The sequence below is a fragment of the Salmo salar genome, chromosome 05 (genome assembly GCF_965601325.2).
Source record: "Salmo salar chromosome 05, fSalSal1, whole genome shotgun sequence".
Taxonomy (NCBI): domain Eukaryota; kingdom Metazoa; phylum Chordata; class Actinopteri; order Salmoniformes; family Salmonidae; genus Salmo; species Salmo salar.
Genome location: NC_138295.1, coordinates 87,100,511 through 87,116,040, shown reverse-complemented (window position 1 = coordinate 87,116,040; position 15,530 = coordinate 87,100,511). Strand labels below are relative to the sequence as shown.

Below are 15,530 nucleotides of genomic sequence, written 5' to 3'. Positions count from 1 at the left end.
CACACCGCTTGACTTTTTTTCACATTTTGTTGTTACAACCGGATTTTAAAATGGATTACATTGAGATTTTGTGTCACTGATCTACATACAATACCCCATAATGTCACAGTGGTATTGTTTTTCGAGATGTTTAAAAATGAAAACCTGGTTATGGCAAGCCTAAAGTTCAGGAGTAAAATCACAAGTTGCATGGACTGTGTGTGCAATAATAGTGTTTAATATGATTTTTGAATGACTACCCCACACATACAGTTAACTGTAAGGTCCCTCAGTCGAGCAGTGAATTTCAAGCACAGGTTCAACAAAGACCAAGGAGGTTTTCCAATGGTTCGCGAAGAAGGGCACGTATTGGTAGATGGGTAAAAAAAGCAGACGGTGAATATCCCTTTGAGCATGGTGAAGTTATTTATTACACTTTGGATGGTGAGTCAATACATCCAGTCACTACAAAGATACAGGGGCCCTTCCTAACTCAGTTGCCGGAGAGGAAGGAAACCGCTCCTCAGTCTCTCTCCTTACACTAAAGAGGCCAGGCCTTTCACAGTGATACTCATGACTAGAGGAAGGTATCCAGGCTGGTCCTTCATCTCTGTCCTCAGTGTGTCCTCCTCTCTCTTCAGTGTAACTTTAGAGTGACCAAAGAGACTCTCTGTCCTCCCAAACACCTCCTCCGTCAGAACAGCCAGACCTGCATCTCTCAGAGAGAGGGTCTCCCCACTCCCTGCTGCCACATGCTGCACCTGGAGGACAAGCAGCACAGGAATATGATTATATACTGCGATGTCATGTCTGTAAGATGCAATGACAATTTCAAAATGGAGAATGAAGTATTGTAATAATAATTTGGGGGTGTTTATATTTGTCCTGTTACACACAAGTGTGTAATGGAAAGGTGTTTGTTGCATATCCCGACACCCACAGGGAGTGGGGTCACGGCTAGGGTTACTGGCCCAACGCTCTAACTGCAAGGCTACCTGCCACCCTTAATCTATTCCAAACAACTATTGGAGGAATTGAACCTTTATTTAGCTTAGCCAAGTGGTGAACAGGTCACACAGTACAATATTTTTGAAGAAATATACAGACTTTTTTTTACCAGGCTAAGTGTAACAAAAGGGGAAGTGTGAACTCACCAGGATCTGCAGGGCCTGTAAGACTGGAGGACTGCAACAGGGTCCCAACACAGAGAGACCCTCATCTGTCATTCCTGAGAAATAAAGATTCACAGATGGCGTGAAACAGGAAGTGGTTTTCAGAGCATTGTGGGGACTGAGAAAATAAAATGTTAATGAAGTGAGATTACAGTTTTCCTGATAAATGCAATTGCTAGAGACTTGTGAACTGAACTGGCACTTAATATTCAACTAGTCAACTAATGTTCAGTGTTCAGTGTCTCACCATCCATGGCACTGATAATGAGATGAGTGGCACTGAGGAGGGAGGGTGTCTGGCTGGAATCACTGAGGAGGGAGGGTGTCTGGCTGGAATCACTGAGGAGGGAGGGTGTCTGGCTGGAATCACTGAGGAGGGAGGGTGTCTGGCTGGAATCACTGAGGAGGGAGGGTGTCTGGCTGGAATCACTGAGGAGGGAGGGTGTCTGGCTGGAGTCACTGAGGAGGGAGGGTGTCTGGCTGGAATCACTGAGGAGGGAGGGTGTCTGGCTGGAATCACTGAGGAGGGAGGGTGTCGGGCTGGAGTCGGAATGCTCTAGAAGGTCCAGTATGGCCTGGACTGTCTGCATCTGATTCGCTTCCTTAACCTCACCCAGGTCAGCTGTCTTACCTGTGCACATCTGGTCCAGCTGTGAGAAGAAGAGACATTATTAGAAAGAATAGGTGAGATGTGTGGTTTGTTTTTTCCTGCTAAACTTAGTTGAATGTACTGACTGTAAGTCACTCTGGATAAGAGTGTCTGGTAAATGAGTCATATGTACATGTAAACACAAGAGTGAAGGTTAGAGACAGAAGATATTTAAGATACTATGGTAGACTATAATGATGACAGACTGAACGTAATGAGAAGTTAGTATGTTCAGTATTCTGAAAGGTTAGAGACAGAAGATATTTAAGATACTACGGTAGACTATAATGATGACAGACAGGATGTAATGAGAAGTTAGTATGTTCAGTATTCTGAAAGGTTAGAGACAGAAGATATTTAAGATACTATGGTAGACTATAATGATGACAGACTGAACGTAATGAGAAGTTAGTATGTTCAGTATTCTGAAAGGTTAGAGACAGAAGATATTTAAGATACTACGGTAGACTATAATGATGACAGACTGAATGTAATGAGAAGTTAGTATGTTCAGTATTCTGAAAGGTTAGAGACAGAAGATATTTAAGATACTATGGTAGACTATAATGATGACAGACTGAACGTAATGAGAAGTTAGTATGTTCAGTATTCTGAAAGGTTAGAGACAGAAGATATTTAAGATACTATGGTAGACTATAATGATGACAGACTGAACGTAATGAGAAGTTAGTATGTTCAGTATTCTGAAAGGTTAGAGACAGAAGATATTTAAGATACTACGGTAGACTATAATGATGACAGACAGGATGTAATGAGAAGTTAGTATGTTCAGAAAGCTGCTGATTTCATGTCCAGTAATCCGCTCATAATAAAGTGTGTCTAACTGTAGGACTGTGTGTGTGTTTGGGCCCTGTTTCTGTACGTCCCACTCACCACACTCTCCAGCACACTGACTGCCTCTCTGTCCACCATGGTTGTCTTGAGGAGCTGGAGCAGAGAGGAACGTGTGGCTGCTGGCAGGACTGACAGCAGCTGGAAATGACCACTCAGTTTCTCCAGTTCTGTCAACACAAACACTTTTCATCCAGTGGAAGTTTGACTCAGCTGCCACCGTATCACAGAGATTTCACAACCAGAAAACTATCATATGTACGATTTATTCTGCAACCACGATGGGACATGAATAATGTATGAATTTATTTTAAAAAAATGAATTGTCAGAGAAAATATAATGATCTCTCCAAGGCAGTGCTATCCTTTAACCTTTAACCTTTTACATGAAGGCACACGATCCTGCTTATGAGCTCTTTTGTTGATATTACCCATTTATTTATCTATCTAAGTTCAGAATAAATTCTTATTTACAACAACAACCTAGGAACAGTGGGTTAACTGCCTTGTTCAGGGGCAGAATGACAGATTGTTACCTTGTCAGCTCAGGATTCGATCTAGCAACCTTTCGGTTACTGGCCCAACGCTCTAAACCACTAGGCTACCTGCTGGTTACTGGCCCAACGCTCTAAACCGCTAGGCTACCTGCTGGTTACTGGCCCAACGCTCTAAACCACTAGGCTACCTGCTGGTTACTGGCCCAACACTCTAAACCACGAGGCTACCTGCTGGTTACTGGCCCAACGCTCTAAACCACTAGGGTACCTGCTGGTTACTGGCCCAACGCTCTAAACCACTAGGCTACCTGCTGGTTACTGGCCCAACGCTCTAAACCACTAGGCTACCTGCTGGTTACTGGCCCAACGCTCTAAACCACTAGGCTACCTGCTGGCTACTGGCCCAACGCTCTAAACCACTAGGCTACCTGCTGGTTACCGGCCCAACGCTCTAACCACTAGGCTACCTGCTGGTTACCGGCCCAACGCTCTAAACCACTAGGCTACCTGCTGGTTACCGGCCCAACGCTCTAAACCACTAGGCTACCTGCTGGTTACCGGCCCAACGCTCTAAACCACTAGGCTACCTGCTGGTTACCGGCCCAACGCTCTAAACCACTAGGCTACCTGCTGGTTACCGGCCCAACGCTCTAAACCACTAGGCTACCTGCTGGTTACCGGCCCAACGCTCTAAACCACTAGGCTACCTGCTGGTTACTGGCCCAACGCTCTAAACCACTAGGCTACCTGCTGGCTACTGGCCCAACGCTCTAAACCACTAGGCTACCTGCTGGTTACCGGCCCAACGCTCTAACCACTAGGCTACCTGCTGGTTACCGGCCCAACGCTCTAAACCACTAGGCTACCTGCTGGTTACCGGCCCAACGCTCTAAACCACTAGGCTACCTGCTGGTTACCGGCCCAACGCTCTAAACTACTAGGCTACCTGCTGGTTACCGGCCCAAGGCTCTAAACCACTAGGCTACCTGCTGGTTACCGGCCCAACGCTCTAAACCACTAGGCTACCTGCTGGTTACCGGCCCAACGCTCTAAACCACTAGGCTACCTGCTGGTTACCGGCCCAACGCTCTAAACCACTAGGCTACCTGCTGGTTACCGGCCCAAGGCTCTAAACCACTAGGCTACCTGCTGGTTACCGGCCCAAGGCTCTAAACCACTAGGCTACCTGCTGGTTACCGGCCCAACGCTCTAAACCACTAGGCTACCTGCTGGTTACCGGCCCAACGCTCTAAACCACTAGGCTACCTGCTGGTTACCGGCCCAACGCTCTAAACCACTAGGCTACCTGCTGGTTACCGGCCCAACGCTCTAAACCACTAGGCTACCTGCTGGTTACCGGCCCAACGCTCTAAACCACTAGGCTACCTGCTGGTTACCGGCCCAACGCTCTAAACCACTAGGCTACCTGCTGGTTACTGGCCCAACGCTCTAAACCACTAGGCTACCTGCTGGTTACTGGCCCAACGCTCTAACCACTAGGCTACCTGCCGGCCCTACATAAACAACCTCTGGACCTTCATGGTCCTACGGTAGGATACGCTAGACATTGGCCCTGTACACACTCATGTCGTATGTACAACGCATTTGGCACAACGAGCTTTTCTGGACAAAAATAATTACACAAGCGTTGTGGACTGTGGAGCCACGGCACAATGATTGAGTAAACATTTCTGTGGGGACAATTTATCACAAAAATAACAGTTGTAACACAACAACCATTGTGTTAAATGTGTTGTAAATCAGTTGTACAACCTGAGTGTGACAGGGTCATTAAGAGTTTCACATAAAGAACAACATGTAACATTCCATTCAGTATACGTCTACCACTAGACCAGGGACGGGAACTTTGATGGGGGTTGGGGCCACAAAAAATACGAACTCATCCTGAGGGGCCGCAGTGGCTCGCGGGTCTGCCTACCCACATCCATTCCCACACATGCAGTCAGATTTTGCCCTAAGCAACAATGTTTGCAGTTTTTAATATGATATCTGAGTGAGAGTGACTAACCAAATCAACGGGGGTGCTTCTACACCTGCATTGCTTGCTGTTTGGGGTTTTAGGCTGGGTTTCTGTACAGCACTTTGAGATATCAGCTGATGTCACAAAGTTTAGACAGCTGGTTAGAATAACTTAGCAATCTAAAACATGTTGATCCACAACCAAAAACTGTTGATCCACAACCAAATGTTGAAACTGCACCTTGTGAATTCTACTATTCTAACTCTCAACAGGAAGTTGAGACCCCGACTGAGTTCCCCTGCCAGAAATCTAATGATAATAATAATAACAACTATTTAAATTGGTACGTGGGCCTACAAAAGGAGGGGAACTTCCATTAGTCTCGTTACCTCTCTGAAAGCAGCTTTTCTTTGGGGTGTCGTCGTGAGCGCCAGGCACCCCCACTAAGCTCTTCTTAACAGGCCCATCCACCTCAAACCCCCCAAGAGTGTCGGACATTAGGCACAGCTCTGAGGACAAGAGTGTCGGACATTAGGCACAGCTCTGAGTACAAGAGTGTGGGACATTAGGCACAGCTCTGAGGACAAGAGTGTGAGACATTAGGCACAGCTCTGAGGACAAGAGTGTGGGACATTAGGCACAGCTCTGAGGACAAGAGTGTGGGACATTAGGCACAGCTCTGAGGACAAGAGTGTCGGACATTAGGCACAGCTCTGAGGACAAGAGTGTGGGACATTAGGCACAGCTCTGAGGACAAGAGTGTCGGACATTAGGCACAGCTCTGAGGACAAGAGTGTGGGACATTAGGCACAGCTCTGAGGACAAGAGTGTGGGACATTAGGCACAGCTCTGAGGACAAGAGTGGCGGACATTAGGCACAGCTCTGAGGACAAGAGTGTGGGACATTAGGCACAGCTCTGAGGACAAGAGTGGCGGACATTAAGCACAGCTCTGAGGACAAGAGTGGCGGACATTAGGCACAGCTCTGAGGACAAGAGTGTGGGACATTAGGCACAGCTCTGAGGACAAGAGTGTGGGACATTAGGCACAGCTCTGAGGACAAGAGTGTGAGACATTAGGCACAGCTCTGAGGACAAGAGTGGCGGACATTAGGCACAGCTCTGAGGACAAGAGTGGCGGACATTAGGCACAGCTCTGAGGACAAGAGTGTGGGACATTAGGCACAGCTCTGAGGACAAGAGTGTGGGACATTAGGCACAGCTCTGAGGACAAGACAAGGAGACAGTAGTATGAACCTATTAATACAGACACACATTCAAATACAATGGACAAACTGAACATGAACAGAGACCATGTACATAATAAGGCATTGTAATATACAACCTACATAGTCTGATTATGGGTCCAGGTGAGAGTTTTTCATTCCCACTACAGTTTAAAACATTTGTTTTCACCTGAGAAACTGGAAAATAAACAGGAAAATAAAGGCTCCCTCACCATAGTGTCCGTTGAGTTTGATCTCCAGCTCAATAATGCAGTAAGCGATGACGGTATGGGCAGGAATCTCCAGAGACACGTTGCTGTCTTTGTGCAGACTGCTGTTCTCCTTCACAGACACCTGTGGACAGTGGTGTAAAGTACTACTTAAGTCCTTTTTGGGGGTATCTGTATTTTACTATTCAGATTTTGACAACTTTTACTTCACTACATTTCTAAAGAAAAGAATGTACTTTTTACTGTATACATTTTCCTCCGACACTCAAAAGTACTCGCTACATTTTGAATGGTCCAATTCACACACTTATCAAGAGATCATCCCTGGTCATCCCTACTGCCTCTGATCTGACGGACTCACTAAACAGAGAACATCCCTGGTCATCCCTACTGCCTCTGATCTGGAGGACTCACTAAACAGAGAACATCCCTGGTCATCCCTACTGCCTCTGATCTGGAGGACTCACTAAACAGAGAACATCCCTGGTCATCCCTACTGCCTCTGATCTGGAGGACTCACTAAACAGAGAACATCTCTGGTCATCCTACTGCCTCTGATCTGGCGGACTCACTAAACAGAGAACATCCCTGGTCATCCCTACTGCCTCTAATCTGGAGGACTCACTAAACAGAGAACATCCCTGGTCATCCCTACTGCCTCTGATCTGGAGGACTCACTAAACAGAGAACATCCCTGGTCATCCCTACTGCCTCTGATCTGGAGGACTCACTAAACAGAGAACATCTCTGGTCATCCTACTGCCTCTGATCTGGCGGACTCACTAAACAGAGAACATCCCTGGTCATCCCTACTGCCTCTGATCTGGCGGACTCACTAAACACAAACGCTCATTTGTAAATGATGTCTGAGTGTTGGAGTGTGCCCCTGGCTATCTGTAAATGATGTCTGAGTGTTGGAGTGTGCCCCTGGCTATCCGTAAATGATGTCTGAGTGTTGGAGTGTGCCCCTGGCTATCTGTAAATGATGTCTGAGTGTTGGAGTGTGCCCCTGGCTATCTGTAAATGATGTCTGAGTGTTGGAGTGTACCCCTGGCTATCTGTAAATGATGTCTGAGTGTTGGAGTGTGCCCCTGGCTATCTGTAAATGATGTCTGAGTGTTGGAGCGTGCCCTGGCTATCTGTAAATGATGTCTGAGTGTTGGAGTGTGCCCCTGGCTATCTGTAAATGATGTCTGAGTGTTGGAGCGTGCCCCTGGCTATCTGTAAATGATGTCTGAGTGTTGGAGTGTGCCCCTGGCTATCTGTAAATGATGTCTGAGTGTTGGAGTGTGCCCCTGGCTATCTGTAAATGATGTCTGAGTGTTGGAGTGTGCCCCTGGCTATCTGTAAATGATGTCTGAGTGTTGGAGTGTGCCCCTGGCTATCTGTAAATGATGTCTGAGTGTTGGAGTGTGCCCCTGGCTATCTGTAAATGATGTCTGAGTGTTGGAGTGTGCCCCTGGCTATCTGTAAATGATGTCTGAGTGTTGGAGTGTGCCCCTGGCTATCTGTAAATGATGTCTGAGTGTTGGAGTGTGCCCCTGGCTATCTGTAAATTAAATAAAACAAGAACATGGAACCACCTGGTTTGCATAATATAAGACATTTTAAATGATTTATACTTTTACTACTTAAGTATATTTTAGCAATTCCATTTACTTTTGATACTTAAGTATATTTAAAACCAAATTCTTCTAGACTTTTACTCAAGTAGTATTTTACTGGGTGACTTTCACTTTACTTCAAGGGAAATGAACAAGTGCACATGAGGGATAACTAGGATATAGAATAAGAGCCTAACATGACAAGGCAGTGTTAATAAATCCTGAATAGTCATTCACATGACTACTCATTTCACTCCACATACATTAAAAACCATTCATCTGTGGCCTTGCTGGTCCAGCAGTAATGACGCAGCCTCCAGCACACATAGGCCTATCTGCGGTGTTGGCATAGGTCCAATCCAGCCTCCAGCACACATAGGCCTATCTGCGGTGTTGGCATAGGTCCAATCCAGCCTCCAGCACACATAGGCCTATCTGCGGTGTTGGCATAGGTCCAATCCAGCCTCCAGCACACATAGGCCTATCTGCGGTGTTGGCATAGGTCCAATCCAGCCTCCAGCACACATAGGCCTATCTGCGGTGTTGGCATAGGTCCAATCCAGCCTCCAGCACACATAGGCCTATCTGCGGTGTTGGCATAGGTCCAATCCAGCCTCCAGCACACATAGGCCTATCTGTGGTGTTGGCATAGGTCCAATCCAGCCTCCAGCACACATAGGCCTATCTGCGGTGTTGGCATAGGTCCAATCCAGCCCGCTGCCCTTTGAGGCAACCTCTTTCTTTCCCTGCTGTTATCCTCTCTCTCTCTGTTTAATAAAGTCAGAAAATACCTCGTATATATGTTTATATATTAAAGATTCATCTATACAGGGTAAACTACATGGTTAACTTCAACATTAGTAAAATACATTATCCAAGCCTAACAATAGTTAAATAAAGGTTCAATTATTATTATTATTTATTTTTTCTATATAAATCCTACAACTCTCTCCATCTACCTGGGTGCTCTTGGGCCCACAGAAGCTCAGCAGCTCCTCTAACTGCCCTCCCTGCTGGACCTCCTCTATGACCGAACACGGCTGGGTCGTCACAATCCTCTCCTTCACCACCCCAAACACCTCCCTGGTCTTCTCACGGGTCTGCTGCATCAGACAGTGGGACATGTCCAGAAGCCTGCAGGAGAGACAAATCAGAGAGTTGTCCTTTGATGAGGGCAAAGATGATTCAAGTTATGTTTCTTGGATGATTATAAAGTAGCTTGGAGAAATCCAGTCTGTTTGTGACAACATTCCACTCCTCATTGTGCCAAACATGACAAGCAGTGGCAAGGAGTGGAATGTTAGCACAGACAGACTGGATTTCTCCAGGCTACGCATAAAGCTGTATTCAGCTTCATTAATACATTTACTGGTATTATAAATCTATTTTCCTTTTTCAACTATAGCATACATATGGTGTTGGGCAGTCAGAATACAGTCAGCTCATATGGTGTTGGAATACAGTCAGCCCATATGGGTAGTTAGAATACAGTCAGCCCATATGCTGTTGGTAGTTAGAATACAATCAGCCCATATGGGTAGTTGGAATACAGTCAGCCCATATGGGTAGTTAGAATACAGTCAGCCCATATGGTGTTGGTAGTTAGAATACAATCAGCCCATATGGGTAGTTAGATTACAATCAGCCCATATGGTGTTGGTAGTTAGAATACAGTCAGCCCATATGGGTAGTTAGAATACAGTCAGCCCATATGGGTAGTTAGAATACAGTCAGCCCTTATGGTGTTGGGTAGTTAGAATACAGTCAGCCCATATGGTGTTGGGTAGTTAGAATACAATCAGCCCATATGGGTAGTTGGCACCATCTCCCAGTCCCTGCCACTGAAAAACATCCCCACAGCATGACGCTGCCACCTCCATGCTTCACTGTAGGGATGGTGCCTGGTTTATTCCAGACGTGACGCTTGGCATTCAGGCCAAAGAGTTAAATCTTGGTTGTAGCATCATACCCAAGACTCTAGGCTGTAATCATTGCCAAAGGTGCTTCAACAAAGTACTGAGTAAAGGGTTGAATACTTATGTAAATATAATATTTCAGTGTTACATTTTTTGACATTTATTAGAAAACAAAATTAAAAACCTGATTTTGATTTGCCATTATGGGGTATTGTGTTTAGACTGATGAGAGAAAAAAAAACAATTGAATCAATTTTAGAATAAGGCTGTAACGTTACATTTTTTGGGGAAAAAGTCAAGGGGTCTGAATACTTTTGAAATGCACTGTACAGTCGTGGCCAAAAGTTGTGAGAATGACACAAATATTAATTTCCACAAAGTTTGCTGCTTCAGTGTCTTCAGATATTTTTGTCAGATGTTACTATGGAATACTGAAGTATAATTACAAGCATTTCATAAGTGTCAAAGGCTTTTATTGACAATTACATGAAGTTGATGCAAAGAGTCAATATTTGCTGTGTTGACCCTTCTTTTTCAAGACCTCTGCAATCCGCCCTGGCATGCTGTCAATTAACTTCTGGGCCACATCCTGACTGATGGCAGCCCATTCTTGCATAATCAATGCTTGGAGTTTGTCAGAATTTGTGGGTTGTTTGTTTGTCCACCCACCTCTTGAGGATTGACCACAAGTTTTCAATGGGATTAAGGTCTGGGGAGTTTCCTGGCCATGGACCCAAAATATCGATGTTTTGTTCCCCGAGCCACTTAGTTATCAGGTTTGCCTTATGGCAAGGTGCTCCATCATGCTGGAAAAGGCATTGTTCGTCACCAAACTGTCCTGGATGGTTGGGAGAAGTTGCTCTCGGAGGATGTGTTGGTACCATTCTTTATTCATGGCAGTGTTCTTGGGCAAAATTGTGAGTGAGCCCACTCCCTTGGCTAAGATGCAACCCCACACATGAATGGTCTCAGGATGCTTTACTGTTGGCATGACACAGGACTGATGGTAGCGCTCACCTTGTCTTCTCCGGACAAGCTTTTTTCCGGATGCCACAAACAATCGAAAAGGGGATTCATCAGAGAAAATGACTTTACCCCAGTCCTCAGCAGTCCAATCCCTGTACCTTTTGCAGAATATCAGTCTGTCCCTGATGTTTTTCCTGGAAAGAAGTGGCTTCATTGCTGCCCTTCTTGACCCAAGGCCATCCTCCAAAAGTCTTCGCCTCACTGTGCATGCAGATGCACTCACACCTGCCTGCTGCCATTCCTGAGCAAGCTCTTTGCTGGTGGTGCCCCGATCCCGCAGCTGAATCAACTTTAGGAGACCGTCCTGGCGCTTGCTGGAATTTCTTGAGCCTTCTTCACAACATTTGAACCGCTCTCCTTGAAGTTCTTGATGATCCGATAAATGGTTGATTTAGGTGCAATCTTACTGGCAGTAATATCCTTGCCTGTGAAGCCCTTTTTCTGCAAAGCAATGATGACAGCACGTGTCTCCTTGCAGGTAACCATGGCTGACAGAGAAAGAACAATGATTCCAAGCACCACCCTCCTTTTGAAGCTTCCAGTCTGTTAATCGAACTCAATCAGCATGACAGAGTGATCACCAGCCTTGTCCTCGTCAACACTCACACCTGTGTTAATGAGAGAATCACTGACATGATGTCAGCTGGTCCTTTTGTGGCAGAGCTGAAATGCAGTGGAAATGTTTTTTTGGGGATTCAGTTCATTTGCATGGCAAAGAGGGACTTTGCAATTAATTGCAATTCATCTGATCACTCTTCATAACATTCTGGAGTATATGCAAATTGCCATCATACAAACTGAGGCAGCAAAGTTTGTGAAAATTAATATTTGTGTCATTCTCGGAATAGGGTGCAATTTGGGATTCAGCCTGTGTGTTTTCCTTTCACTAACCACTGACTCTACTGTAGGAAGAGGTGAACTGAGTGTACCCTAGGCCTACTGTAAGAACAGGTGAACTGAGTGTAACCTGGGGTTACTGTAGGAACAGGTGATCTGAGTGTAACCTGGGGTTACTGTAGGAACAGGTGATCTGAGTGTAACCTGGGGTTACTGTAGGAACAGGTGAACTGAGTGTAACCTGGGGTTACTGTAGGAACAGGTGAACTGAGTGTAACCTGGGGTTACTGTAGGAACAGGTGATCTGAGTGTAACCTGGGGTTACTGTAGGTACAGCTGAACTGAGTGTAACCTGGGGTTACTATAGGAACAGGTGATCTGAGTGTAACCTGGGGTTACTGTATGTACAGGTGAACCGAGTGTAACCTGGGGTTACTGTATGTACAGGTGAACTGAGTGTAACCTGGGGTTACTGTAGGAACAGGTGAACTGAGTGTAACCTGGGGTTACTGTATGTACAGGTGAACTGAGTGTAACCTAGACCTACTGTAGGTACATATTAGAGAGAGAGGAACTCACTTGTCTTTGGAGTCGCGCAGCAACTTCTGTACATCCACCTCCTCTTTCTTCAGGCTGCCGAAGGACGACTGGAGTTTAGATGTGTCTTTCCCCTCCACTTTAAGGTTTACAGCAACCAAATTTGACTCAAAGTTTCCTGATTTGTTGTCACCAAATGTCCCTTGGTACTTTAGGAAATCAGTCTTGACCACAACTGTAGGAGGCAAGCAAAAATGTTTTTAAAAATTCTTCTAGCTCTGTCAAATTGTTTTTTGATCATAGATTTTCAAGTAGATTTAAGATAAAACTGTAACTCAGCCACTCAGTGACATTCACTGTCTTTTTGGAGCAACTCCAGTGTAAATTTGGCCTTGTGTTTTAGGTTAGTGTCCTGCTAAAAGGTGAATCTGCCTGTGCTTAGCTCCATTCCGTGTATTTTTTATCCTGAAAAACTCGCCAGTCCTTAACGATTACAAACATACCCATAACATGATGCAGCCACCACTATGCTGGAAAATATGGACAGTGGTATTCAGTAATGTGTTGGATTGGATTTGCCCCAAACATAACACTTTGTATTCAGGACAAAAAGTGAATTGCTGTAAAATGTTTTGCAGTATTACTTTAGTGCCACGTTGCAAACAAGATGCATGTTCTGTACATGCTTCCTTCTTTTCACTCTGTCAATTAGGCTAGTATTGTGGAGTAACTACAATGTTGTTGAACCATCCTCAGCTATCTCCTATCACAGCCATTAAACTCTGTAACTGTTTTAAAGTAATCATTGGCTTCATGGTGAAATCCCTGAGTGGTTTTCTTCCTCTCTGGCAACTGAGTTAGGAAGGACGCATGTATCTTTGTAGCGACTGGGTGTATTGATACACCATCCAAAGTGTAATGAATAACTTCACCATGCTCAAAGGGACATTCCATGACAGCTTTTTTTTTACCCATCTACCAATAGGTGCAAAACCTCCCTGGTCTTTGTGGTTGAATCTGCGTTTGAAATGCACTACTCGACTGAGGGACCTAACAGATAAACATAATTCCACTGTGACATTATGGGGTATTGTGTTTAGGCCATTGACAAAAAAAATCTAAATGTAATCCATTTTAAATTCCGGCTGTAACGCAACAAAATGTTAAAAGTCAGGGGGTGTGAATACTTTCTGAAGTCACTGTATGTATCATTATGTATCATGATAGGATCCTCTTCATAATCTTTCCAGTAGCATGGATAACAGAATCGACGCTCAGATCTTTCACAAGGAACACATTCACACAGCATCACACTGAGGGAGAGAGGAGCCTATACCTGCAAACAAACAGGTAGCAAGTACAGGTGTGCAGCCTAATCATTTCAACTGAAGGGCTGCTCTTGTGTTTACCTGGGGTTAAGGGTGTGTCTCCAGTCAGTACATCACTGAGGGTAAAATCAGTGGGCAGGTACTTGGGTTTCTGCCAAATCCAAAAACGCTTGCGTTTCACAACCAGTGAGAGAGGGACTAGTTTGTCTGAGTCAATCAGACTGGACACAGGGATCAAGCTGCCATCATCTATCTCCTCCACAAAGTTTCTTGTGGCCGTGGAAAACATCTTCAATGGGAGACAGACACAGAAATGGTCGAGGATGATGTCTCTGTTTGCAACTGATAACAAACACGACAAGAACACAAGATTAATAATACGATAATATTCACATTGAAAAGTTCCCATTCATTTACTATCTAAAAAAATACAACGTTAAAGACATGACCTATGAGCCATATGAGTAGCAGACTGGATACGCTCAGAAATCAGACTACACAGAGTCAAAATACTGTGGTTGTTATTCGTAAACGTTCATGGACGTCTATCTATGCGTTCATAATTCACGACTCAAAATGTTGAAAATTGAAACTACTGCTACCTACAGGAGCAATATATTTGACCGTTTATCCTGGCTATGTCCTATCCGAACGCGAAAGCCCGTTCTAAGTTAGAGTTACCGGTTTAGATAGAGGTAGATATTCTGTCGCAACAGCAGAAGAAACACCGTAATAACATGAGGTTCGCTCCAGCCCTTTCTCCAGCCACGTTCACGGGGTGTGGTTTGGTTCTGTCTCTCTGTGCTTCAATCTCCACCTCCTGTCCAGGGCACACCAGCTTCACAGTCAAACCAGAGGTTCTCATTGTTCTTGCTGTGGTAAAACATTGCAAAATAATGTAGCCATGATGATAATATTTTATTACATGTTCATAGATAGACAAGCTTGGTTCCACGAAGACAAATATGATACATATTAAAGTATAAGTAAATACATAAACTACAGTAGGCCTACATGCAAAAAAATAAAACGAATTAATGTACAGTAATGGGCATTTCTGTATTGATTTATTCGTATATTGTTTTATAAATGTTTCTTCACACGTGTCTATTTACTTATTCTTACATTTTTTTCACCGCTCCAAGTTTCTTTGCATCATCAACAATATGTTAGCATGGGCAGCGCTAGCCTGTGCACAAACCTATTGGGGGGTAAAGTATTTTGCAAAACTATTTTGAACTGGAATAGCCTAAATGCTGCACCTGTTAATAATGATCAACACAATTCTAGTGAAAATAGAACATTGTAAGAAATACTGTAGACTGCCATTACTATATCCAACCCAACTCTATTTGTTGCCACTGTCATGTATCCCAGTGGGTTTAACGTTTTTGACCCCGGACTCCCAAAAAGGAGTGGTACAAAACTTGTGACCACCGCATACGTGCATGCACGTGTGCACACGCGAACATGCGCGCATAATTGCTCCTCAAATGTAGCCTGTCATTACAGCCATAAGCGAAAAGAGTATCCATGTTTTGCTAACAATAGCTAGCCAGTTAGTGCTAGCTACTTGGCTGGCTAGTGGTTAACTAGCCTAGCAGCACACTTATGCAGGGAAAACAAGCCTACCAACTAAACTAAAGATCTTTACAACTTTTGAACAAACATAATTTAGTCATAGAAAGTAAATCATA

At 44.6% G+C, this 15,530-nt stretch overlaps 1 protein-coding gene across 4 annotated transcripts; it reads right to left on the bottom strand.

The window, feature by feature from the left end:
- Positions 1-386: 386 nt before the first annotated feature.
- On the bottom strand, positions 387-14,669 carry LOC106606044 (gasdermin-E). Of its 4 annotated transcripts, none has more exons than XM_082975844.1 (10): positions 14,515-14,669; positions 13,915-14,122; positions 12,548-12,740; positions 9,149-9,323; positions 6,589-6,709; positions 5,520-5,639; positions 2,695-2,822; positions 1,399-1,801; positions 1,134-1,207; positions 387-740 (listed from the first exon to the last, which is right to left on the bottom strand). In XM_082975844.1, the coding sequence occupies exons 2-10, from the start codon at positions 14,120-14,122 to the stop codon at positions 516-518; spliced, it is 1,647 nt and encodes a 548-aa protein (XP_082831970.1). In that variant the 5' UTR covers positions 14,515-14,669; the 3' UTR covers positions 387-515. The 4 variants fall into 4 exon arrangements, with proteins under 4 accessions (XP_082831970.1, XP_082831969.1, XP_082831971.1 ...); XM_082975843.1 differs by having other exon boundaries at positions 13,915-14,175; positions 14,440-14,660; XM_082975845.1 differs by having other exon boundaries at positions 14,440-14,660.
- Between the last annotated feature and the right edge of the window lie 861 nt (positions 14,670-15,530).

Excerpts from the sequence above, each read along its gene's own strand:
- LOC106606044 (XM_082975844.1), bottom strand. The coding sequence starts at position 14,122 with ATGTTTTCCACGGCCACAAGAAACTTTGTGGAGGAGATAGATGATGGC. Across the intron at positions 5,640-6,588 it reads CAAACTCAACGGACACTATG|AGCTGTGCCTAATGTCCGAC; the intron begins GTGAGGGAGCCT and ends TCTTGTCCTCAG. Across the intron at positions 741-1,133 it reads TACAGGCCCTGCAGATCCTG|GTGCAGCATGTGGCAGCAGG; the intron begins GTGAGTTCACAC and ends CTTGTCCTCCAG.